Source organism: Anopheles ziemanni, chromosome 2 (genome assembly GCF_943734765.1).
Source record: "Anopheles ziemanni chromosome 2, idAnoZiCoDA_A2_x.2, whole genome shotgun sequence".
In the NCBI taxonomy this organism is placed as follows: domain Eukaryota; kingdom Metazoa; phylum Arthropoda; class Insecta; order Diptera; family Culicidae; genus Anopheles; species Anopheles ziemanni.
The window spans coordinates 9,895,916-9,922,576 of NC_080705.1; the positions used below are offsets into that span (position 1 = coordinate 9,895,916).

A 26,661-nucleotide genomic window follows, 5' to 3' on the forward strand; every position below is an offset into this window, starting at 1 on the left:
CCATGTTCTACACTATCTTACGCTTCCTAACCGCCGCACAACAGCGCTCCACGCTCTTCTAGTAGTGTTCTAGTAGTGATGCCGCAGTTATCGTGGCCTTTTAACTCTATCCTATCGCATCGTGCGTTTCCAAGCAAATCAAAATGGACACCGAAATCAGGTCAGATCACAACAGAGGGCGGGTGAAATCCCTGTCCGAACAGAGTCGATTACCGTTGAACGTGATTTAAATTTCGATACATATGTGTTTCATTTCTAAACAAGCTGATCATCATCACAAAAGTAAATGGGTTTGAATTCACTCAGAAGCCATCCTTACGGCGTAGAACATCTTTGTGCAAAGAACAGTAAACTAACACAAATGTGACAATATATGAACCGCGTGGTAGACCCTTGTTTGACCTTTGCTTTAACTAGTTCTATCATGTGTGGGTAACGAATATTCGCTTGATAATCCTTTTTTGAATAGTTCAAAACGGCAACCACTTTGTCCACTAAACGCTTGTGAGGTAGTGTAGCTTCCACAAAGAGTATTTATAGTGCCACTTTGTTTGACGAAGATTTTAAGATACTATAACTGTAATTGCGAACTGCCGTATATTTTTGCTACGAAAATTTATTTATCTTGAGCAACGTATTATTTGCGTGTAAGAAAGATGTTTAGTGAACGCTTGAGCAGGAACAAAAAATAGACAACAATCGTTTTAGCAACGCAATCAATGTTAAAGCAAACCATTTGTCAACACTTTAGTCCTTTAGCTGAGTTACCACAGTGGAGTTGGGCACGAGGAGTGCACGGTTGGTGCCTCGCGCTAAAGTTACATATAATTGTTAGTTTGCGTACGTTACCAGTGCCGCTTTTAATCCAGTACAAAGATGGAGGAGAACAGGAAAGAAACTTCAAACCAACTCAAAACCAAGCCACCAGTCATACAAATGTGTACTTCAACATCCATGCAAGCAAAACAGCAATCCGTCGAGTCAATTAGGAAACATAATCGCGTCCGGTAGCGGGATCGGTTTTACGGAGTGATCTTTCAATGGCGGATTTTACAACCGCCCCCCCACAAGCAATCCACCCACAGGCCAGGAAGGAACAGGAACAACGGTACTATGTACACTTTTTCGCACTCACAGAAATACACAAACACACACACACACTCTTTTGCTGGTACAATTTCTTTTGACGTCGATGCAGCAAGTTCAGCAGTGTCTCAAACACGCTTAGAAACCTTCTCACCTAGCAATAACTACCTACTAATAATCCTACTCTGCTGTTCTATTCTGCACCATGCTAATACAGAAAAGGCACAAGGCCGCGGTCAGGTACTGTAGTACCGAAACACCCACCCTGGGAAAATCTGGAAAATTCTAAATTACATCTTAGCTGTAAAATAATTATTGCAAAATGTCGTTTGTACAGTGGGAAGGGGAGGGCGCAGGCTGGGTTTGTTGTGCCATACGTAACGCAGTAGACTTTAGAGAGCGGCGCCTCTGCAATTAGCGTTGTTGTTTTTCCATAGGACTAACGGCCCGAGACAGGAATTGACGGACGCGGCAGTGGTTACGAGGCGATTACGACCAGATCGATTGTTTGGAAAATGGCTTCCTTGAAACATAGGATTACAAAATGACTATACAATTGATCCATTTAGGCAACGAATTTCCTGCAAGCTTCTCCAAGGGGAAAAAAAACATACAAAAAACACGTTATTTTACGCAGTGTAGCTTGCGTCGACGTATGAAAACGAATTTTCGGCCTCCAAAGTGAGCGACTGTTTGAGCTGATTTTAGGATGCGATTTCGTGCAATAAGCCATCGTTTAGCTTTGAGTGGGTTATTTTAGGCTTGTTACATTAGAATCGAAAGCGATTGGTTAAAGCGTAGTGGCGAAGATGGTGAGAAGAAACGAGATGCTTTCAATGGCGACGGCCCGTTTTTTTGTGGAAAATGTTAGCTGAGTTTAGAGCAAGGAAGGAAAACTGAAAAGCGATTCAGTGAAAATGAAACGAAAACCAACAATTAGTACACAAAAATAGGTTTGACATCTGGATAAAAATACAAAACAGAAAAAAAACACTCACCAACTCACACTTTAACGAAAGCAGAATCAAATAAAATAACGCAACCAGTGATCTTATACCATGTTAATGTTTCATGAAAAAGTTGCCACGTTGTTGTGCTTTGCGTTTCTGGGGGTTTGAACGTTTGAAATGATGACAAACGGTTTTTTTAAATTAAAAATAAATTATATTTCAACTGCAATGCTTATTTGAATACGGTTTCGGAATAATTTTAGTCTTTTTTAAATACCTTCCCGTGGTTTTGAAATTCAATTTTCGCCTGGTTTATTTGTTCTTTGTTGAATAAATTTATTATGTAGGAATTTTATGCCATTTTTAATATCAGATAGAAGTTTGTAGATCCTTCCCTTTTGTGTTCTAGGGAACATTAAACTATTTTTAAACACAAATAGTTTAAGGTTTTATTCCATCACCATCCGTCACGCACCATAAACTAGCACACCGTAAATTCGCATGTTTCTGGTGGCGTTGGAACAGGGTCTCTGGTTCGAGCTTATGACCTGCAGTTTCACACTAAACCTACCCATTATCTGCTTAAGACGTTATAACTCTAAAAGAAAGGTTTTTTGCTCGACAATTTAATGGCTACCTAGGCTGTAAAGGCACCTTTTGCTGCGAATTCTACAACATTTACACACCGGTGACACCTCATGGCGGGGAAGGACACCGGGGTGTTTATTTCTTCAAACCAACCGTTGCTCACGCCAAATCGGACAGTTCGGCGCGCGCGTCATCGTGGCACCGGAAAGCGAACTAGGCTGCGTGTACCATTCGGTTACGGTTTCTACGAAGTTGTTCGCAATTAACAAACAATTAAGGAAACATTGCAAGCGCTCGCACACGGAAAAGGGCCTCGCTTGGACCCGCCGGGTGCCGTGAGAGATGGCTTACCTAGTCTCGGTCTCCATGTCGAGGGACACAAAATTCCACGCACAAAAAGAAAGACTGACCGAAGCGATGTCCGTTAAACCAACCAGCCTGATATACGCACCTTAAGCACCGTGCAAACATCAAATGTAATCCATGTGACATGGTCCGTGGTCACTGGCAGCACCCAAACGGATCGGCGTGAGCCTCGCGTCACCAGCACCGGCTCGTCATATTTAATGTAGAGCAGAAGCGACCACAAAACTCCACAGCTTCCAGCATCATCAGACAAGGAGCACAGGGCATGGGGTGATTCCCTTAGGCATACACACACATACACACACACACACACACGCTGACTAACCCGCTACATCCCATATAAATCAAAAACATAATTAATTTAATCGCCATAAAATTTTAAGACGATAACAACACAAGGATTTTAATTGCCCATGTCGCAACGCTGCTGGGTGCCTTGCTCGGCCGCATCATTACCGTGTGTTCTCCGGGTAATGTCGTTGCTGGGATAGCGAGCAGGAAAGAGAGACAAATAGTCACACATACAGACACACACACCCGATTGACCCACGGTTGGAAGGCGACGGACAGTTGGGTGTATGTCGTTGGACATTTAGAGGAGTGGCGACATCACCTAGCCGAGCTTTCGAACGAGCGTCATGCTCGCGCGACACATAATTTGTGGTAATCATAAAGTCATGCTCACCAGTTATCCAGCCACTTCCAGCCACCAACCGTCCGTGGTCTGCCCATCCCCATCCATTCTCATTGCTCATGAGCTCGCCGGTACGGGACGGCCGTCTTCGGCGGTCCTGTTCAGCTACCGCTGGATGGATGCTGTTTCTCACACTTTTTGCTCCTTTCCCAGGTCCCATGTTGGCCCACGGGGGCAGCTTGGGGTTGCGAGCACACGAAATGGCCGGCCGGTACGGGCCCACAGGATGTATTCCGAATAGCTCGTAAAACGCTTCTCCCGTAGCGTCGTCCGTTTGCCAGCGAACATCAAACGGAAGATTGAATGGGAAAACTATTTGCTCCACAATCTGAAATTGGAAATTGCACGGGTTGTGAGGACCGTTGAGGCTGAGAAAATTCTTGTTAGGAACTATTTCTCTCAGCAACGCTTTGTGCCCATAAGTGTTGCATAAGTACCGTTCTACAATGTTTCCGTTTTCGAGAAGGTACAATAGAGACGAGGAAAATCGCTTGTCAAAAGTTGTCTTTCCTAACATCCTTAAAGTTTCTTCCACCATTCGTTAAGGTTCTTAGAGGCCACATTTCGTTGAAACTATTTTAAATTTTATATTTCCTCGTTTTGGTTATTCTTGCCAAACTTAAAGAGAACATGAAAAACTAATCAAACTAGCCAAGATAAAACCCAGAAAATATTACGTCAACTTTATAACATCTCTTAGAAGTTACGAATAGTGTAGATGTGGAAACGAATTAAAACACTCTTCTTGGATTTATCTATTTGGATTAAGTAATAAATAAAAATGCTCCAACTTCAACCTCCAGAAGTCCAAAATTAATAGTTCCAAGAAATTATTTACTATTTCTTCTAACAAATTTAAAGTATTAACCAACAGCTGCCCTCAAACAACGCAGTTTAATTTTGTTTGTGTATTCGAACAAATTCGATCAAAAATGTTTTATAACTATAATTGGGGTCCGCGACAGCTGAGCGATAGCGGCGGTTAGAAAATCGGCCCATGTGCGCCGGGGCTCATACCATCTCGACGGCGTGGGTTCGAATCCTAACCGAGACCTTTCCCTGTAAAAGAGGAACTGATTATTGACGTACTCAAAAGGAAAAAGTCTAGTATGCCCTTAATGGGCAGGCATGACCAACTCGAGGTCATTACGCCAAGAAGCAAATTTTATTTGGTCTATAATCTATTTCTTCACACTTGTTTCTTTCTTTTTTGTATTTCCTCTTGCAATGCTAACGAACATTTTATTATAAAACAATCTGTTTTTATTCAAAAGCAATTGCTGTGCAGAGCAATGCTTGTATAAAGTTTTCTGTTATTACTTTAATTTGGTAGAGAAGGGAGAGAGGGAACAAAGATGCTGCAGCTGATGAACATCTTCACTCATGAGGCAATCGCTTTATGTTTGCGTTAATTAATGATATCGCGAATCATCATTCGCGAGTAAGACAAACCACGCCTGTCGTTTTTCAAATAGACCCACACCATCGCACTCAAATCAAATGTTGTGTTCCGATAACGCCCGTTCAAATTGGAATGGTGGCAGTTTCTGTACCACCAGGCTCCGTGCCAACGCTCAGCACAATTCTTATTATCCGATTCGTCATTGTCGCGATCGAATGTGGTAAACTTTTTATTCTTGTGGACCTTCATCGCATCTCCTGCAGTCCCTGAGTATGTCCCTAACTTCTTCAATACATACGTCTCCGATTCGTTCCCTATCTCAAACTCTCCATACTTATTCGTATCCGTAGTTTCCATGAAAATCTTTCACCTCCACCAGCAGTTCATGCGGTCGGTTTTTAGTAATTTGATGCACGAATTCCAGCCCGAGCCAGAACTCGCCATTTAAAGTTCCAAATCCGTTGCGGTACTCCGTCCAGTTCCGATAGAAATCGACCGAACCGTTGAACCTATGCTGGATTACAATCCAGCCGCCCTCGAACATATTTTGTTCGCAAAAGACCTCGAATGGTTTCGAGTTTTTCCTCAAATTGAACAGATACGTTCCAGATTCTCCGGTAACTTGACGACATGAATGAACTGGAGTTTTCCGTACCTTTTTCAAAGAGTCTTCCATTGCATGCATTTTGGCCTGTAGACGATGCTCCGTTTCCTACAAAGAGTCGATATTTTTCTCAATTATCATCGAATTTCACTTAACTTGTGCTGGGTATTCACCTTCAGCGAACTTTTCATAGTTTGCTCCACCTCTTGCATTTTATCTTGCAAGTAATCGAGCTTTGTCATTAAAAGCTCCATCTCAAAACCTCCTATTGCCATTGTTAGTCGGGCTGATAAAACTACACCAAAACATAGCACCAACATATAACTACATTTATTCATGACTTTCAATATGCTGTAATTCAAAGCACTCTAATGCACAATCAGAACGAAAGATGAAACACGACTGAGGATCGTTCGGATTCGTTTGGCTCGGAAAGGCTCGCGTGCACAATTATCACCACCAGTGAACCAATTAAACGCGAACATATTTTGGAAAAAAACATGTTCTTTCTGGGTGATCCATAGCTTTATGGTAAACAACAGCTCATGCCACAAACTGAGTTGAGAACGTGAACTGATAATGTTATCTCGGACGGTAATTCCCGGCTTCGCTTTCTGATTCGTCACACGCTCAAGATTCGTTGGAGGTCCGCGACTGCCGAGCGATAACGCCGGTTAGAAAGTCGGCCCATGAGCACCAGGGCTCACCACCTCGACGGCGTGGGTTCGAATCCCAACCGAGACCGGACCCTCCCCTGTACGAGAGGACTGACTATCACGTACAACAGGGAAACAAGTCTCGTAAGCCCTTATCGGGCAGGCATGACCAAGAGGTCGTTACGCCAACAAGAAGAAGAAGAAAAAGAAGAACTATAATGGGCCAATTAACAAGTAAAGGAAAATTTGACTTCTTTTAGAAATCTCAGTGTTGCTATTTCAAAGACTACCTATTTGCTAGTTGTTTTTTATTTACATATTCGCATTTACAAAAGTGAGTTTCCCATATATTTTCGCGCAGAGAACGGGTCCGTAACAGTTTTAAATGCAATATCCCCTTTAGATACCAAACCCCACCGGATGCTTAGCGAAGTTTATCTCTAATTAAAATTTATCTGAATCTATAATCAACCCCATTTGCTTTCTTCCCGCAGCAATTTGTCTAGTGTCGTTTTCGGCCCCCAAACGCAGTGCCTAGGCGGCGTGTGCGTGTGTGTGTGTGTATTCAAATCAGCTATCATCGCCTGCGTAATCGTTCGATGGGCGGCCGCATCCGTCCCTCGGCCCCGGGAGAAAGAGTCAGATCGCGGGAGATTGTAATCGGGATTAGGTTGATTTGAATTTTAGCACGTCTAGCCCAAAATGACGAGTTACCGGACGCGTCCACAGGGCACTTTCTCTCCCACGCAGTCACACGCTGGGTTCTCCGCGCCGGGACCGCCTGCCTCGGCTGTGTCCTTCTCCTTCCCCTGCGCGGTTTCGCCCGTGTGCTAATCCATCTGTCACCGAGGTGAATCATCGGTTCCGTTCACCGGGGCGTCAAACGGTACGGTCGTGGCAAATTTATGGTAGCGATTAACCTGGTGGAATCGGCGGACGAAAAGAAAAAAAAATGGCCGAGTGGAGATAGGCAGAAAAAAAAACACACACACACACACACACACACACACACACACACATGATGTCCTCTGCGCTCATCGTTAACGAATCAAAAACATGCCATATCCACAAACGGGTAATTTATGTCTCTAAAACACCCCTAAACTAAGTTGGAGGAAAAACTTCGGGGAGTAGGAGAAGGGAGGTCCCAAACAAAAAAACTACCAACCTTTCGGATTCCCCTGGTGCCGTGGCACCGATGCACTCATTTCTGCGGATCCCGGTTCGAACAGCAAATCTCATCTATTCACGCCGTTTCGCGCACCGGGCGTGGAATTTATTCTTCGCGCTCCGAATCACGTCGAACACGTCAGCGAGTTGATCGAAACCGATGGCGAGGGATGCAAACACAAAACGAGCAGAGGGTAGCGAATCACACAAACCTATCCCAAGAAGGGATTTACATAAAATTCCACTTCGCCAGCTCGAACCACGGTGGAAACTTGCGCGTTCCACAGACGTCTTGTACGTCAATGGATGGGCAGGACGCAAAAAAGTATATAAATAAAAATTAAATGAAAGTGTGCTCATCACATGATGACTTCTGCATGTCACTCGCTATCCCACTGTGAATGAACCAGAGGAAAATGGAGGAAAACGGCTGGTAACTGAAAAGGTGTACTTATGGTTACCAGACAACAATGATTGAAAATCTGCATCTTTTAACAGGTCTTCTTTGTTAAGAAGGCATCAAATAATCTGACATGATTCAGGATTGTAAGCTTTAGAAAATTAAATTATTGTTATCTAAACAAAGGAAAACTTACAAAAAGATGAGTATGTTAGCATTGCAAACTCAACTTAACGGATTGTCTTAGCTTAACGTAAACTTCCCGCTAAGGACAAAGCTAATTACTTAAAATTTAAAAAACGAGAAATGTTTATTGTAAGTAAATATGTGTTAATGTAAGATTAATAATATCCTGAAGAGTACGAACACAAAGAACAAATCAAAGAAAATGTTCAAGTGATAATATTCATGATTGCAAAATTACATTAAAATTATTTGTTTAAATTGTATGATACTTTCATTTACTGTTTAAAAGTCAAAATAAGCTCTTTTCCATCGATTACTAACGATAAACTCTGACATAAAGAGAACACCTTACCACATAAAAAGATTGACAGTTGATTTGACAAATCAAAGCTCCATTGCTTGGTACGCAGGGAATTTATTTTTATTCTTCCCCACGGATACAATCCACAACTTGTGCGGCCCGGGCGGCTCGTATTCTGCACTGGGGAAAAACCAACCAATCCCCCGTTTTGATCATAATCTTGTTAACCGATCAACAACGAGCGAAAGACGATCGAGGAATAGCAGGTGGAAGCGGGCGCAGAATAATTTGTCACCTTTCGTTAAATATATGTTATTTATTCAAATTGAATTGAATTTGATTTCACAAATTTGGAAAAGTTCATTATCCAAGCAACTGGCGGGCTCGGTCCTGCCGATGGTTTCAAATACATACACACCAGTAAACCGCCTCCCAGAAACGGGCACTCACACACACGCATGCTCTACAATCTCAACCATCGAGATCACACCGGATCACCGATAAATACGAGCTAAATGGCTAATATTTTAATTTGAAAATAGTTTCGTTAATATTTATCTATTATTTATGGCTGCCGCGAGCGTCAGTGGGCGATCCGAACAGCGCACCGTTCGGCGAGGGACCGTGACGAATCGGAGGGAAACCGGTGGGGCCGAGGCCGGAACGACATGGCGCAAAGGTGCGAACCAAGGGAAAGGGTATAACGGGCTTGTGCGGCGATAAGGTTCCAATTTGAATGGAAATGGTCCACCACAACGACACGGGCCGCCGCCCGGATCGAACTCGTTAAATTTCGATAGGTTCAACGACGACGACGACGACGACGAAGTTCGGAATCAAACGATATTCCGCGTCTCTACCGGTGTGGAGAGGATCGCCCGGGCAGCATCCTCGCCAAACCGACCGAAATGGGCCGTTTTTATTTTAATATATTTTTTTTTCACCTCTATCTCTCCCGGTGTTAGTCCCTAAGGCGCGTTATTACACACTTGTGTTGCGCGCGGTGTGCGGCATTGCGGCGTGCGTTATTGTGGCACGATATTTCGGGTTTCGTTACGAGCATAAATCTCTCAATTTATGGTCCGTCCCATTGGGGCAGATCGTGTCAAGAAAGTGCGATCGCTGATGGTCGTAAAGTGTGACAGCTGGGCGGTCAATCGGTTATGCCCGTCCGCATCGGACCGCCGATCCTGGGGCTGGCCGTTTGGTTTGCATTCCCGAGACCTACCACAGACGAACAAGGTGGACAGGGAGTTGCCAGGGGGCATGTGCTGCGGAAAGAATCGAACCCGACACGGAGGAAATTATCACACAACGTTTGATATGGATAAAGATTTGCCAGAGTTAGTATGAGCTGATACAGGGTGTATCGAGAATATCCCACTACGTAATTTAAAAAATAATCATGGACCCAATTTCAATATTTTAAATGTAGTCAATGTTTTCTCCTTTGGTAGAGGATATTTATTGTATAACTTAAATTTGGCAAAAACAGATTATCGATCATAAATTTAACGAATGAGTTTTTGTATTGAATTTCTTAAAACTACACTTACCTGTCTCGTTAATAAATATAGATTAAAACCAAATATGAAAATTGTTGAAACAACGTAATTCTTCCCAAATTTAAGTGTTACGAAACTTATGAAAACAGATGCAAAAGCATTTGTAAAACTCGAGACAGCTTTGGTAGCTCTAAACGCCATACAAACTAAAAAAAATAATTACCAAACAAAGAATAAGAAGGAGTGTTTATTCGAAAACAATTAATAAAAAAAAGGTTGTTTTATTTCGAAACAGCCTATGAGCTAAAATCAAATACCATAAGGTATAGCAAAAAAGTAAAACAAAACGAATCAGAAATTAATGCACCTTAGCTAGGACGAATCAAATATAAAACCATATTAAAGTGATCTTCTCAGTCACCCTGTACTGGCTTATCAAACGGTCACCGTGGTCCACATACTTCTACGATACTCGAGCGAAATCTCTTGATAAACCGACGATATTTGCATAATTCGATGGGGCTTGTGTTGTGAGGGGGTTTTTGTGGCGGTCCGGCATTTCCCTACGCCGGGTCCGCAGCGCGCCTATCAAAATCGATGGACGAAATGAAGTGATATTATAAACAAGCATTAAACAAGCCTTTGGACACGCTTCACTCCGGTGGTCGGTTCGGGGTTAGGATCGGTCCCGATGAAGTCAAACCGCGGATCGATATGGATCTATTTCATGTGCCCAAACAACCTCATGCTCGGCGGTGAGGTGTCGTAGCGATTTCAGATGGCACAGGCCGTACCAATAAAACCCAACGAATATGCATCGCCGAGTGCCGAATGAGAAGCTGCCGTTCGTCTCCGATTGGGATCCGTGTTTGGTACAGCCAAAGAGGAGAGGGTGATAACTTTTTCTCATGCCCCACGATGTTAATTAGTCCTCGTCGGTGTTTTCTTTTTATCGCTCATAAACCAGGTGACATTTGAACTCCACCTGCTGCTTCGGAATACAACCAAATAGCGATCTTCTCTAGGGCACGTTATCGGAAAGATCGGTCTATTCTTGGAGGTGTTGAAAGAAATCCAAACCCATAATAATCCATTTACGTTGCGTTTCTGGAGCTCGTCTGTTAGAAGCGGAGGAAGCTAGTCCTCCCGATGAAAGCTACCATGGAAGCAGAAGCAGCAGTAGAGCAATTAATTCCGACCATTCCGGGTGCCGTTCGAGAGCGCTGAAAGGCAGACACCCAAAGGAAACGAAAACCTAAACACAAGCAACCTTGATCTTGATGATCTACGACCACAAAACCACTATGGTGCAGTTCTTCAGCCGGAATGGAACCCCAAACTTCGTGCGCCACGGGATCGATCTTATCGCGCGCTTCCAGGTCCGACCCATCCGGCGTCCCGGGAATCCCTTACCAGCCACAAAATTAGATCTAATTGCTACACGTCGTACTGCCGCGTCGTGGACTAATTGAAACATGAGACCGGGCTGCCCTTTTCCAGCTGAAGGCACCATTTTCCATACGTTCTACTCTGCTCCAGCCGTGGGATACAGTTGGGCGCACCGGCCAGACAACGGGCAGCACGTTTCATCGTTATGTCTCTAACATCACTTTTACTAGCTCGAGTCCCGATGCTGGCGATATCATTCCTCTCCCTCAAGCGTTTTCGACAATGTTTGCTGCTGTCCGGGATGCACCCAAGTGGGTAGCTCCTTACGGATGGGTGGTCGAGACGATTACCACTTCTGGGATCCATCCGCAGACTTCTAGCAGCCGGTGCAACAGGTTGAGATAAATTCTGCCCGAACGTGAGATAACAGAAAGCATGCGCGAGCTTGTTCATCATTACATTTTCCAACGAAAGTGCGCCCCACCTGTTGCATACGTTCCCGTCTTGCACGATGATCATTCATTCGTTTGTTGGTTTGTTCTTCCTACTCGGAAAAGGAAGTCCTTGTGGATGAGTTGATGGATCATAAATCAGAGTCAGTTCATGTTAGTGTCTGGCTTCGTGGTAAAGGTTATAAACAAATTAAAACACATTTACAATGAAGGATTGCTCAGTGATTAGGATCGGCTTTTTTATATTTCAAACTCTTTGGGACATAAGAAGCTAGAAACGGATTTGAAATATCAGCTCAAATTCCTTTTTTTCACTCTGGAAAATCATACCACACAAATCACTAGATTTTCCTATGAACAAATATAAACTTTAGATTCGGAAACGGTATTAAATATAAAGAACAGTTTCATTTGAGAGTTTCATTACATATTTAATTACAATGAAATGGTGTAAGTTCCTCGAAAAAGTATATGCAATATGTGTTTTCAATTGCAATAATTTGAATGACGTATAATTAATCTCTATCTTCTTTTTTTAATTTATATACACAGATGGGAATTACATTTGCTTCGGTAAATTATCGATGTAAACAAATAAATTGCTTCGTCAAATCTAAAACATCTGAAACAACATGTGATAAAGACTACAGGTTCCCGTTTTAATCCTCCCTCTTTACACTCGTAAGAAAATACTCCTAACGATCGAAATGACATCAAAATGAATGTTTCTACGCACCATCCCCACGCTCCAGTCAACCCGGCACGCGTACCAGTTCATTATGGGCTCGATTACCTCCCCGGGCCGGGGCTGCCGAGTATTGGTTTTAATAAAGCATTCGATATGTTTCCAATCGGACCGCGCCGCACTCCGTTACTCGTAATTGTATCCTTCAGAATGCCACCGTTGTTCTGATCACGCCACGAGACCGGTCGATAAAAGCGGCGACATACAGCCACAACTGATAATTAAACAAATCAAATCACTTCCTTTCGAGGAAGAACAGCAAAAACCCCAAGGAACACCGGGCGTATTTGCATCCACCACGCACGGCGCACGACAAAACGAAACCCCGTACCGACGCCACACGCCACACGGAGGACTATGGGGAGGGTGGTGGCCATTTTTTCCCCCCTTTATTTCGTTATTATTTGTTGCATGTTTCTTTCCTTATTTTTATTAACGACTTCCCGTCGGGCTAGCGATTAAGTCATTCGCGGGCGGGAAGCGGGAAAAGGAAAGGAGAAAGGGCGAAAGGACAGTGCGCGCGAATCCCGGAACGTGCGATCGTATTTCGCCTGGCGCGCGATACGCCGCAAGGTTTTGCGCGGCAAACGATGGTAAGGACATCCCGCTCCCGTTGGAGGTAGCGTGGGGTGGTATGAAAAGATTAAAAAAAAGCATAGGTAAACGCCACCACGATGCACATCGCACAGACGGAATCGAACCTATCGATTAGTCGCCAGTCTGACATCCTCTCGGAATATTCATCTCGCTCATTTAGCGTCCACCAGATGTGCGATCGTCGCATCGGTTTATCACCGCATCGAGCATGAAAAAAAGGGACACAACGGCAGAAACACCTGGGGCTGGGCCCGTGTACGTGTGTGTGCCGAACGGCCCCGATAGACTTGTACAACCCGACGACTCTCATTTGCCGAGTGGCGTTAATGGCAAGTGATGATATAAATTATTGTAATTGATCCCGAAAGCAATTACCGATCGCTCGTAATTATCGTTTCATTCACAGGTTCCCTTTGCGCCCGTTCCAGGATCTTCCGCAGGCTCCTGCTCTTATCAAAAGCAGGGAGGGGTGCTTTCTCGCGACACCCGACGGAGGGCCGTCCGGAGTATGGACTAGTTTTTCTTCCCTCCTAGAACAAGTTACCTTTTGCAACAAAATTCCCCCCCACCATGGTCCCATTTGAATACGTCCGATGGTGCGACGATCGCGATCACCGGACGAGTGGTCGCATTATTTATTAAAAAAAAAGTGGAAAAAACAAAAAGAAAAAAGAGAGGAAAAACCGGTGCACCACACGAAGCATGACGATTGCTGTTCATCATTGTGGCACCTTTCGGATCCCGGGGGCCAAGGCGAAGGAAGACAAAGGGGGAAAACTTGTCCGTACTTCATTAGTTTCCCTCCGCGACTTTGTGGCCCGACCCAGACAACATAATCCGGGGCGGAGATCCACCAATTGATATGACCCTACCCCCTTTCCGGCGGGGCCCCACTTCGGCGCGCCACCGAACGCCGCCGGGTGCTGATTTATGGAACGATCGGTAATCAATCATTTCGCGACCGAGCGCCCGGTGCCGAAGTGTGCGTTTGTGAGTGAGTTTGTCAACGAAGATCAGGTTTGGCTGCATGCACATTCGGGATGCACTGCCCCGAGAGTACACGGTCCTCCGTCCTCAAGTGTGTGAGAGCAAACAAATAATTTAACCTACAACTCGCGCATTAATAGTGCGCGGAGTGAGCTCATTAACATTTCTGTCGTTAATTTAATTACACCCTAATGGTAGTATCCTGTGCGTTGTTCCCCAACCCTCCTTCTGCGCGAAGTCGTGTCTTCGGAAGGGGACACCAGAAATAAAGAGGGATTTCCACCAGCCACAAGGCAGCCGGCCGCCTCTTCCAACAACAAAGTCTTGCCAGCGCGCGAGCGCGCCCGTCATCTCGTCATCGGCTGGTTTGGCCTCTCGCCGCTGTTCCGTTGGTTTGATTGACGAAGTACAGTTGCACGTCTGCGCGTAGCGACATAGCAATTTGCATAGCATGCCATGCGGCCACAGGACGCTGGGACCTCGCACGACATCTCGCAAACACACACGATGATGTGTTTCTTCGGTAGATCGAGGCCGCGCGTTGGCAATATGACAAATGATTTTCATTCGCCCTTTTTTTTTGCCAACCCTTGGGTGACGACTGTGCACGGAAAACATAACCAATGGAAAGGCCAAACAAAACGAATCGACCAATGCAACAGAGCCAACTACGTTCGGTTGCGGGAAGCACAGGAGTCGGTTGCGAAAAAAGTGCAACAAGCGCGCTGAAAAATAATAAAAAGCCACTCGATGTCTCAGTTTACCATCGGCGAAAACATCGGAGCATGGGGGGGGAAACGTTCGGGTTGCGTACATTTTTGGTTTTATTTTTGTGGGTTTCACATGATACATGGACCCGCTGACAAATTGTGGCGCCCGGTTGGACGTGCGCTCCGTGTGTAAAGCGATATTTTCAACGGTTTCGCACGACCATCACGACACTGCACGGCCATGAAGGTCGAACAAGCTTGCAGCAGTGCGTTTTCAAAATAAAAAAAAACGTTACGTAAAGGTAAAAAGAGAGGTGAAAAACTGGAATTCGAATAATTTTGCCTTCCATGTTTGAGATGTTATACCTTATTCATTTTCGAAAAAAATCAATTGCTTCTGTTTGTTGTGTATTTATTTCAACCGCATTGTAAGATCTTCTACGTGAAAAGTTTTTCATTACTCCCATTTCATTGATAACATTTTATTCGTTCACTCAATATTTTACATGGCGTGTTACCCAGATCTCTTTGTTACATTTTTTTTGTTTCTTGTGCGCTACATAATGAACTTATTCGCACTGCTGTTGACTGTCGAGGTATTTTTGAAACGTTCAAATTAATTTTCTTGCTACTTTGCTAAGATGAAAAACCTATTACTTATTACTTATTACTTATTTGAACGATTTGGAAGAAACAGGAAACAAACCATTCATCAAAGTAGATTTATTCAACCTTTATTATTTTGGAAGCAAAATATAATCTTAATAATCTTTTTAAAAAATTAAATTACATTTGTTTCTGCAAGCTTATGCTACCAAAGCACATTGAAGCATTCCATTCGGTTCTTCTTTTCTTCTACTCTCCTTTCCGCCAGAGCTTTTCTTTTCTTCTCTCCCGTCTTTCTCTACAACGTTATCAGTGTCAAAAGCAATGTTTGTTTTGCTAGCGAAATCAAAATTTATACCTTCAGCCGACCCATGCAGCTCCGTTGACTGCCGTTCGATGCAAATAGTGTTCATAAATTCGCTGCTAAGCACCGGTTCTTCGGGCCCAAAACCTCACCGTGCCAGCCCCGACGCTAACGGTCGCAACCCGCGGTGTCGGAATGAAATGTTTTATCGAACCGCCGCCACTTCAAAAATTCCTGTACTTCTTTTTTCGGCGATTTTGGCCTCTTCCACCGGTTTACTCATAAGCACCCGACCGAGGATAAGCTTCCAGCGGCCAGCTGGTCCTAGGTCCTAGCCCTAGGATTCGGCCCCCGTGGCGGGCGGTTTGATGGAAAGGTGACAAAAATCGTCTTGGGTGTCAGCAGATTTTGACATCCGATACCACCTACCATGAAGGAAGTCTGAGTGGACGGAAGAAAAGGTGAACCGTCATAATCGACACTAAGGAAGCTCCAAACGCGAGCCGCGATCAGCGATCACGTGAATCCAATCATCCCCTGGAATCCAATAAAATAAACATATCTACAATTTTCGACAGTGCGCCGCCCAAAAAAAGAAAGGCTCACGCAGACCTCCGCCTGGGGCCCGGCCAGGGAACCCGCTGTGCCTACGGTAGTATCATATTCATAATTTAATGTGTTTGATCGTTACCGATATTATTCGATGCATGTCGCACACTCACACCGCCAGCCCACCCAAAGATGGGTGCTCGTCTTCGGCGGCGTACGGCGATGATCTTCCCTATGATGCTTTTTTTTCGGACGACCAGTTCACCCTTTTCCGAGACACTATGGGGTTGGTTCTAGCAATGGGCTGCCGTTTCGAGCCGGGAAGGAACGTGAAGGTAGCACCGTACTAATTGATTGAAACGGTGCTCCGGGGATGAGCTGAAGCGCGACGGCATCATGCTGCTTCCATAAAATACTCATGATTATCGAGGAACCCCCGATGGGGGCCACGCTGTTTGTTTGGGGGCGGAAGTTGGCCGCGCTTTCGTTCCGACCCGGTGGTGAGGATTAAATTTGAAGCCGAAGAAGAAACAAAAAAAAAGGCCACCAGAATCCGGAGGCGAGACATTTTTTCTGTGTTTTCCATCCCAATCGCCGATTACGTCCGGTGCCGTATGACAGCTGTTGTCGCACATTTAAGCAGCACAACTCCAACGCAGATGGGAGTTTTCTTCTTTTTTACGTTTTTTTTTCCTGTTGGTGTGTGAACAGTCGACATTTGCATAATCCGAAACGCACGTTGAAACGATCCCGGAGTCAACACCGGAGTGAGGGGGTTTGGCATGAAATTTAGATCACCACTAGACGAGGGCCAGCTTACGTTTGCTATAGGTTTGCGAAATTATTGGACGCGAAAGAAATATCTTATCTGCGGGACACTCAAAAATCTATCGTAATCTTGAAGGATAACATGTTGTCATTTGCGACGGGCAAGGAAACGCGAACTGACAGGAGAAAAAGCGTCTTAGATAAACCAAAAGCAGGTTATTTCGCAAACGATTAATTGAAATCGTCGGAAACTTCGCAAAGAACTTTGTTACGCATCTCATTCCATAGAATCGAAAAGAAGAATTCTAATGAAGCATGCCTTTATGAAATAAAGTTAGATCCTGATGTAATGAAGTAGAAAAATTATGCCCCCTTGTTGCTAGATAATTTGAGATTGTACAGACTTTCAGGATCATTAATAAGAAAAAAATGTATTTCAATTATTTTTATATTACATATTTTAAGAGCTTTAATGATTTTTGCAATTTTTAGGGTAGTCGAGTCACAAAGATTGTTCAAGAGGGAAATTTATACCTATCTGAAATATTTCCACGTATGCTATTTGAGGTTCGTCGCTTTTTGTGAAATCGTTTGAATCGCACGAAAGTTATGCTTTAAAGCATTTTTCAATTTTTTATCGTCAGACTTTTTAAATACATCGACTAATAAAACATTTGTTAGGTTATTTTAAAGAAAATCTATAATCTTGACAACAACAAAAAATGAAATAACGCCACCTTTTTCTGTTTAGCGCTGACATGGAGTCATTGACACTTGATTTTTGTTTGGTATGCACGTCGCACAAAGGTGTTGTAAAAGTTGAATTCAATAATGTTGGGTCTTATATAAAGAACAACTGGTATAATACACGATAAAATAATCTTTTTTCTTTATATTTGGCGGTCATGTACCTATTACGAAAAAAGTATAGCTCCTCTTATGGAACTTGCGAGGCACACTGATTTATTTTTCAGCGAACTTAAGATGATATATTTGTAGCATACAACAACAACCTTGTCATCGTTTCCCAAAATAAAGCTTTGGCATAATTCATTCATTAGATGCATGGTTTTTTGGCACCATCAAGTGAAAACTCTCCACAAAGCTCGCTTTTTGCGTCCTCCAATAGGCGATAGACAGATCGCAACATATTTGCAGATGCCAAAAACATATTTCGCACTTTATAACACCACACTTAAACTATCGACCGCCCCTTCTGGAACTAGTCGGAACAATGGTAACAATTGTTTCCGATCTCGAAAACTGTCCACTGTTGTCGCGATTGACACTTTTCGCAAATTCGGCCCGAACGCTGGTTGGGCGTGCAACACGTGATGAAAGAAACAAATTAATCCACGCGGCCGGGCAGTAAAACTATACGGCACCGGCAGCTCCCGGTGCGGACATCCCTAATTTAGTCGTCATTTGGCAGGAAAGTGAAAGCCGCTCCGTTACGCCGTCGGCCTCTCGGAACAACAGGGCCAGAGATTTGTTAGCCCGCGCCCGATTGGCCGCACGCAGGCATCCGGGGACCGATGGGACCGGGCCCGTCAATAGGTCAGGGCAATGCGGCCTGAAAGGAAAGGTGACAAAAATTGTTTCATTAACATCGTGCCCGTCCGCCCCTTACAGTTGACCGGGGCACCTTCTTCTACCGGCGGGTTTTTTTTTATTTCGGGAAGTACAATCGCATCGGTTGTCTTTTTTTATATTATCTCGTGTGTGGCGTCCGGAATGTGGGTTTCGTTTTCGCGCTCCGTCGACTGTGAAATACGATACATTCCTCATCCCGTCATCTGGCCAGCTAATTTGTGTGTGTGTTTTTGTGGCTCTTCGCTCGAAGTCGCTTTTGCAGGTGAAACACATTCCTGGATCCTCCCTACCAACACGGTGGCAAACACGGTGGTGGCAAGATCCAGCCCAAATCGCTCCCAGAAACCCATCCACCACCCCTAGTTCCGCTAGTGAATGCAAATGGTATTTTTAAACAAATCCAAACTGCCAACGGTCGGGCGCGAGGAAAACTGATCCTTCACATTTTGCGGTGAAAAGTGTCCCTAGGCCTAATCCTTTGACACCGCGCGGATTGTGGTGGCTGCCGGCGGAACTTGGTGAGTTGACCCGCCGGTTCGATCCCGCGCGAACCGCAAGGTTGATTACGAATTCCAATCGGTTGACATTCGATCGAGCGTGAGCGTCAGGCGCGAAAAAGGCTACCATTCATCGATCAATAAATTATGTTTAGCTACTAGATATACAAATTAGCCTTCGACAAGCACAGGCACACACATGGAAAACAAATTTACAAAACAAAAATCAAACATAATTAATCGAGTTCCTTTCCTCTATGAAAGGTATCGAATAACGGTCGGTGTTTTTCCACCATCCATGGCATGCTGTTATCAATCGGTGGTTGGATACAAATAGCGCTAACATAGCTACCAGCCAAATGTCTCGTAAACTGGTGAAAAATGTCTATCGCTTCGCAGCTGATGCTTGCGGTGGTGAGATTTGCATTCGGGTTGTATTAAAGATAATCAAAATGCACGAAGCTAACAGGAGAACAATACCATTTTTCACGTCCACAGGAAATCCACCGCTGTGAGGAAAATTAACATGAATCCGTTTGTTTTTTTTTTGCGGGACAAGTTTTTCCCGCCACATACACTCACGCATGAAATTGGTGGATATCTTTCTTTGTCACAGCTAAACAAATTTAAAATAAATATTTCGCCAATTTAGAATATACAAAACAAAACATGAAAAATCAATTTGTTAAACGTTTCACACGGAGGCGCAAAAGCCAAACGAGACAGGGCGGTTAAACAGCGAGCTTCAGTTTCAGTAACATTTTAATAGCGCGGAAAGTGTGAAAAATGTTCCTTCTCAGTTACGTCGCCCGGGAGGCCGCGTAATGGTGGCTTATCACAAATTTATAGCGATCGTTATGTTTTATGCTCCCGCCGGTGCTGCCCGTGGGCTATCGTATAACCAGTTGCACAGTTATCATTTCATTAGGCCGAGCCGCAAGCAGCCGTGTCGGGGCAGGCAAACGCATTCCGGGCCGTTTCTTTTAATGGATTTTTAAATAGGAATTTAATATGGCCATCATTCCGAAACTGTCAATAAATATGATGTGCATTCCGTGGCCATGCATGCATGCTGTTAGCTTGTATTAGCTTTTGGTTTTTTTTTTTTTTGTAACCCGTAGCTTGGCAATTGATTTTGTATTTTTCTATTCTTTCTTTTTATTTTTCGTGTCTGGTTTGAAACTGTTGAACATCGTTCTACATTCAATATTATAAAATAAATCTTGTTTCTTTTTTTCCTACTTGCTTGCATTGATTATGAAGACATTGAACCTGATGAGACATGGTTAGCCTTTTTCGCTCTATTCCCATCACCGAAAAGGCAGATGATTATTCTTGTTTGGTTTAAAGAAAGAAAAAAAGGAGCGTAAAAATATGTGACATAAATTTTTACGACGCGGGCATTCAATTGTGTGGCCACGTTCGGGCTCGTCAGTGTGTATATATATATTTTTTTATTTATTTTATTTTCCTTTTATCTATAGTTATAACTTTGCTCGCATACCACTTCAAATGTCACTCGAAGAAAGCACACCATCCTGCCACGCCATGCCACGCAACGACGAGACAACGCAAACGGGCACGGTTTCGCGGCACACAAAGCGCGACAAGTTTTTGGGGAGGAAAATTATAACGTCAAAATGAGATCATAGATCAATGAAAATATGCAAAGCTGGTCTTTGGGGTGAGTTGCGGTTGATGAAGGAGGAAAAGAAAGAAAAAATTGAAGCAAGAGCCAACGAATATGTCGCGTTGTGCGATATCCGAAAAAATAAAAGCAAATCCCATAAAACCCACGTAGTACGTGTGGTCGGTCCGGCGGTCGATAAAGCGTCGACGAGAAATGGTCAACAAATCCTTCCACCGCAGGCCCCCTCCCCCGGCGAAGGTTCCTAGCGATCGATTGGGTTTGATTTTCGATCGCGAATGGGACAGGCACACGCCACGAGCCGGCCACAAGCGAGCGGACAGTAAAGATCACCCATCATCCTCATCACCATCATCAGCATCGTCAGCATCGTCATCATCGGCCCCATCAACCACCGCCGTCGCCAACTCGATCGACCGACGGCTAACACCATGTTCTGATACCTGGTGTGGCCATTCTTTGCCTCTTCATTCCGTCCTCCGGTGGTCGCTTATCGAAAGGTTGAATGAAATAAAATCGTCATCATCACCATCATCGAAGAATGGTCCAAAGCGCAACACCGCGAGCCAACGAACGCGATCGCACTGACACGGCCGGAACGATCGCCTACGCAAACCTACTCCAAACCGTCAGAATGGACACACGCAACACTTCTTCCAATGCAGACGCGAGGGTATGCAGGCATCCGGGAAAGATCTAGGAGCGGAAGGCTTGTCTTCGGCGTTATCAGCTGGAAATGCCGCAGCTCGCGCGACTCACGATCACGCAAGACAAAACGACTCGCGGGCTGCGTCGCGTATACCCGATCGCCCGAACGACGACGGCCCGAAGCCGATCGCGAGCCACCGCGTCCGCGCGTATCATCCAATCCGGAGGCCCGCTCGATCGCTGGAGGATGCTGCTGCTGCTGCTGTTCGCTTCTTTCTCGCTCGTTCGCGCGCTTCGATGTCCACGGCGTGGTCAGGTGAGAAAATGACAAACGCATCGGATGGGACATCACTTCAGAAAGGTTGGCGAAGAAGATCGACAGGCTGATCTTAACCTACCGCCCCAGAGGGGTGAGATAGGCACATATAAACTACCCGCAATGAAAAATACATATGTCCGACAAATACAAGACAAGATAAAAATGAATCATTCTTAAATAAAGCATTCCTTAGAATGTGCATATAAAAATAGCTAAAGTCGTATAATTGTCTGCTCGAAAAGAAGATAGAAGATTCAAAAAGGCTACAAAAAAGAAACTGGCTGAAATTAACCCCTTCACAGTCTCGGTGTTTTTTGAGATTTTTTTGTGATTTAGATCAATACTGTTAAATTTTGAATGAGTTAAAATGTGCAAACATGAAATGTCGTGTTTTTGAACCAAGTGCACTTAGAATCAACGTCGCACAACGTAAATAGAAACAAAACAGGCGACAAAAACTGCCCGGGCAAAACTGTGACATTATAATCTTGGCAAAGAAGGTAAAATGCAAAAATCAAATTACCATGTTCTACAATTTACTAAATTAAATTCTTAAAATTACTTAACCGATAAAAACTCTTCCTTTGAAAAACAATATAAATCACAATATCTCAATACATGTTACCTTTTGCAAATTCAAAATAAAATGGTAAAGGTGTGAGATTCATACGGTGCCGAAGCGCCGATCGCCGGACGTGTCTTCCTTCGCGACACATTTGATGTCCGCGTGCGACCAGCCCTGGGGGCGCAAAACGGAAGAAGCAGCACAGCATCCCGCGACCGAGCGAGGCAAAGCAATAATCTCCCGGCGTACGAAAGACAGAGCACGCCAGCGCGAGCATCGTCCCGCCGAATGGAGGACGACAACTCCGCTACAAAATCACAACAAACCGCGCGCACAGTCAACCGAGCGCGCACAAGTCGGGTGGTCGCGCGTGTGTAGTTCCGAAGAAGCGACCCGTCCTGGGCTAACAGATGATTCGGACGCGCCTAATCAAACAGTTTATCTAAGTAAACTGACGTTAATGGTTGGGCGCGAGCGCGTACGCTCCTGTGTCCGTGCTTTAGGTCGTGGAACCAGTGTACGAAGCGAAGGAGAATTAGAACGGACGGTGCGGTGGAGCCTGTGTCCTGTGTCCACTGTTCGCTATCGGTCCTTCCCGGTGGCCACGGAGACGGCCAGGCTGATTAAAAGATTCGTGCGAACAGTTTATCACACATTTTATTCCGTCGGGTTCGTCGCTTTCCGTAGCATGTGAGTCTTTCGTTTTGTTTCGTGCCGTGAGTGAAAGAATTATTACGCGTACAACATTTGGGGTGATTGTGATTGTTTAATTTTTGGAAAATTGTGTTAACAAACTGTGAAGTGAAAAATAAATAAATTGCAATTTTAAATGCTTAGTGAATATTGCTCATGTTGATATTGTTTAATAGTGCGTCGAACACCTGTCCGCACCCAGTATGGGATTTAGTGATAGCCGCAGCAAGATGAGTGACCTAAACCTGCTGCCGAAGAAGCACACCAATTTCAGCATCGAGCGCATCCTGCTGAAGCCGGCCGACGGTGGTTCGCCCTCGGCAGCGTCCCACGCGCACCACCCCAGCCCCAGCGATCTGCTCGAGCAGAAGGTAGATCTCACGGTGAAGACGAGCATCAAGATCGTCCAAGCACCGGCGACGTCCCAACAGTCGGGCAACAATAATGTCACCGGTGTCGCTCGGTATCGTACTTCCGCCTGTCCGGCGACGGTGACGAAGAACGTTCCCCGGGCTCTTCCACGCGCCACCGAAACCGGAACAACGCCGCCGATGGTGACCACTCCTCCGCCCGCCTCACCGCTCCTGGTCGGGAGACCGCTGAACCGCGTCCTGGACAATCCCTGGTGCTCCCGGGGTCCGCTCATGTTCGATCCGAAGCTCACCATCACCGGCGGCCCCGTCGGTGGACCCTCCTGTAGTACCAGCGGCCTAAGACACTCCACCGCGAACGTCAGCGCCGGCGGGCCTGAAGACGGGCTCGGCCTGACCACCTCATCGCCCGGTACATCCCCCATCTCGGCCACCTCCGCGGCATCGCTCGTCCGAGCGGAAGTCGAGAGAAAAGTGGTGCTAAGCGCGTACGCTAATAATAGTGTAATTGAACGAAACAGATTATCTATCAATTATCCCTATCCGGTCGGGCTGTTCAATGCGTACGCGTCAGCCGTGGCAGCAGCCACCGTCTCCTCCGTCCACTACACGCAGCATAATCAGCAGCGCCTCTTGGCACAAACGCCATCTCCCGCCGCCCTACTCTCGTCGCCGGCGATCGCCTCGTTACAAGTGCAGCAGCAACAGCACCACCACCAGCAGCATCATTCAGCACGTTCCGCCGGCCTTTCGGCAGCGGCCCTGCTGGCCGGAACTGGCCCCGGACCGCTCGCCACCGCCAGTGCCGCACTCTTCAGCAGCTTCTACCAGCTGCAGCCGAAGAGCGACGAAAACCAGAACAGCATCTTCGAAGCGCACGGAGGTGGCACGAGTGCGGATGAAGCTTCCGACGGTGGCACGACAGAGGCCACCTCCGACGGTGGTAAGGACTCGAAGGCGGACGAACTGATGCTACACACTCACCCACTGCACCATCATCACCACCATCACCACCTGCACCATCACCACGAGCCGGGAGTGGCCGGTGGAAGCGGTCCGGGCGGGGGGCCACTCTGCTCACTCATGTTCCCGGATTGCTCCTACCAGTGTGCGATCTGCGATAAAATTTTCGGCAATCAGGATACGCTCATGGTAAGAGAAACAGGCAACTCGTTTGTCTAAGCATGAGTTCGTGAATTAAAGTTCGATTTATATTTTTACGTTTGTGGTAAAATTATTCATAAAAATCATGAATTGCTCATATTGATTGAATAATATAGAAACCATGAAAAGTATAACACCATACTAATCAAAAACTCTACATAAAAAGCCTTAGAAGACGCTTGAGTTCCAATTTTCACTATTCTTTTATCAGCTTATCTAAAACTTTTGATTATTTTATCTGCAACTCACAATAAAAAAAGTCCTTGTATTCTTGTAGAAGCTTAAAACAGCAATTTAATTTTGTGGTATAATATATTTTTAACATAATAAATATCCTTAGGAAGCATTTTTCGTTAGAGGATTCTAATCGGTTTTACTGCGAGGTTTCAAGCACCTCAAAATGAAATCTTAACAAATGTTCAATTTGCCGTCGGAAAACAGTGCGACGGAAATATGTAAATAATCTACATATTGGTGGTAGATTCCTTCGCAAAGTGAAACAGCCTAGAAAAACAGAAAAACAGAAAAACTAATATTTTTGATGAATAATTATTTCATCAGGTCGAGATAGGAATGAATTAGAAAAAGTTATGCATTCTATTGTGGGCATCAAATATATTTCAGTTCCATATCCTTTCAATACATTGTTGCAAACGATAGACAATTCGCATAAATTAAAAAAAATGTTTGCTCATCTTAATTTTGCAACTGTTCTTTGAAATTGTTGGGATATAAAAACATTTTATGTAGTAATATTTGATCAGGTGCATAGTAATTTGCATTCTGTAGCTTTGGATGAAAATATTTAATGGTGATTTAAACAACTTGATACTTTTTACAACAATTGGTTTTTATTATGTAGTAGAGTAAAACAATTTTACGGCATCACAGAATGAAAATGTTACACATTCGAGCGATGGTTTTACAATTAAAAGAATATACTCTTATCGTGCTATAAATCTCACATTCAATATTCGAGAAAACAGCGACAAATACTCAGTCCACTTTGGACATTGACCGGCACAAAATTGTAAATGAAGTTTATTTTTTTCCAACATAGGATCGGCAAAACGTTTAATACCAAATAAATTCCCAATAGAATAACAGTAAAACCGTTGGACAAGCATCACAAACCCTGTAGGCAAACTTTAGCCCTTTATAGTTAACAAAACAATGCTGAAAAAATGTTATGTTAAGTTTAACAAAAATCTCATTTGCTTCCCCGATTTCCTGCTCAGACGCACGAAAAAAGCCACAAGACGCCCCGCTTCGAGTGTGAGGAGTGTGGCAAAGGATTCTCCCAGTTGCGCAACTACAAATACCACGTCTCGGTCCACCGGGGCACCAAGGAGTTTGCGGCCAAGTGCCCGGAGTGTGGCAAAATGTTCAACGACAAGGGCTACCTCAGCAGTCACCTCAAGATCCACCGCAACAAGAAGGAATATTCGTGCCCGCACTGTCCAAAGTCCTTCAACCAACGCGTGGCGTTCAATATGCACGTCCGTATACATACCGGTATGTATTGCGAGGAATTGAAATGTCCTTCAATCTCACGTTCTTACCTGGCGTACTATTTACCTTCCCATAACTAGGTGTTAAACCACACAAGTGCAACGAATGTGGAAAGCGATTTTCCCGGAAAATGCTCCTCAAGCAGCATCTACGGACTCACTCCGGGGAGAAACCTTATCAGGTACGATAAATGAGGTGAATCTCGCTGAGCACAACTTAATCTTCTTTACTCTCACAATGTGTAGTGTTCCGTCTGTGGCAAAAGCTTTGCCGATCGCAGCAACATGACCCTGCACCATCGGCTGCACTCGGGCATCAAGCCGTTCGCGTGTCCCATCTGCCCGAAGGCGTTCACCAAAAAGCATCACCTTAAGACGCACCTCAACTATCACACCGGCTACAAACCGTACAAGTGTCCGCACCCGAACTGTGGCCAAAGCTTCACTCAGTCGAGCAACATGCGTACGCACGCGAAAAAGTGTCAGTTCAAACCGCCCGATTCCGAATTTGTTTGATTTAGCCCAACCGAGACTGCACCCACCCCTGTACGAGAGGACTGAATATCAACATACACAAAGGGACAAAGTCTAGTAAGCCCTACATGGGCCTGGCATGACCGAAGACGACCGTTACGCC

At 44.8% G+C, this 26,661-nt stretch overlaps 1 protein-coding gene and 1 pseudogene across 1 annotated transcript; one reads left to right on the plus strand and one right to left on the minus strand.

The window, feature by feature from the left end:
* Positions 1-5,092: 5,092 nt before the first annotated feature.
* Positions 5,093-5,965, minus strand: LOC131281108 (ficolin-1-like; annotated as a pseudogene).
* Positions 5,966-23,181: 17,216 nt separating this feature from the next.
* On the plus strand, positions 23,182-26,540 carry LOC131281839 (zinc finger protein 227). Its single transcript, XM_058311195.1, has 4 exons — positions 23,182-24,501; positions 25,752-26,028; positions 26,106-26,206; positions 26,271-26,540. Exons 1-4 carry the CDS (start codon positions 23,182-23,184, stop codon positions 26,538-26,540), a joined length of 1,968 nt encoding a protein of 655 aa, XP_058167178.1.
* Positions 26,541-26,661: the final 121 nt, after the last annotated feature.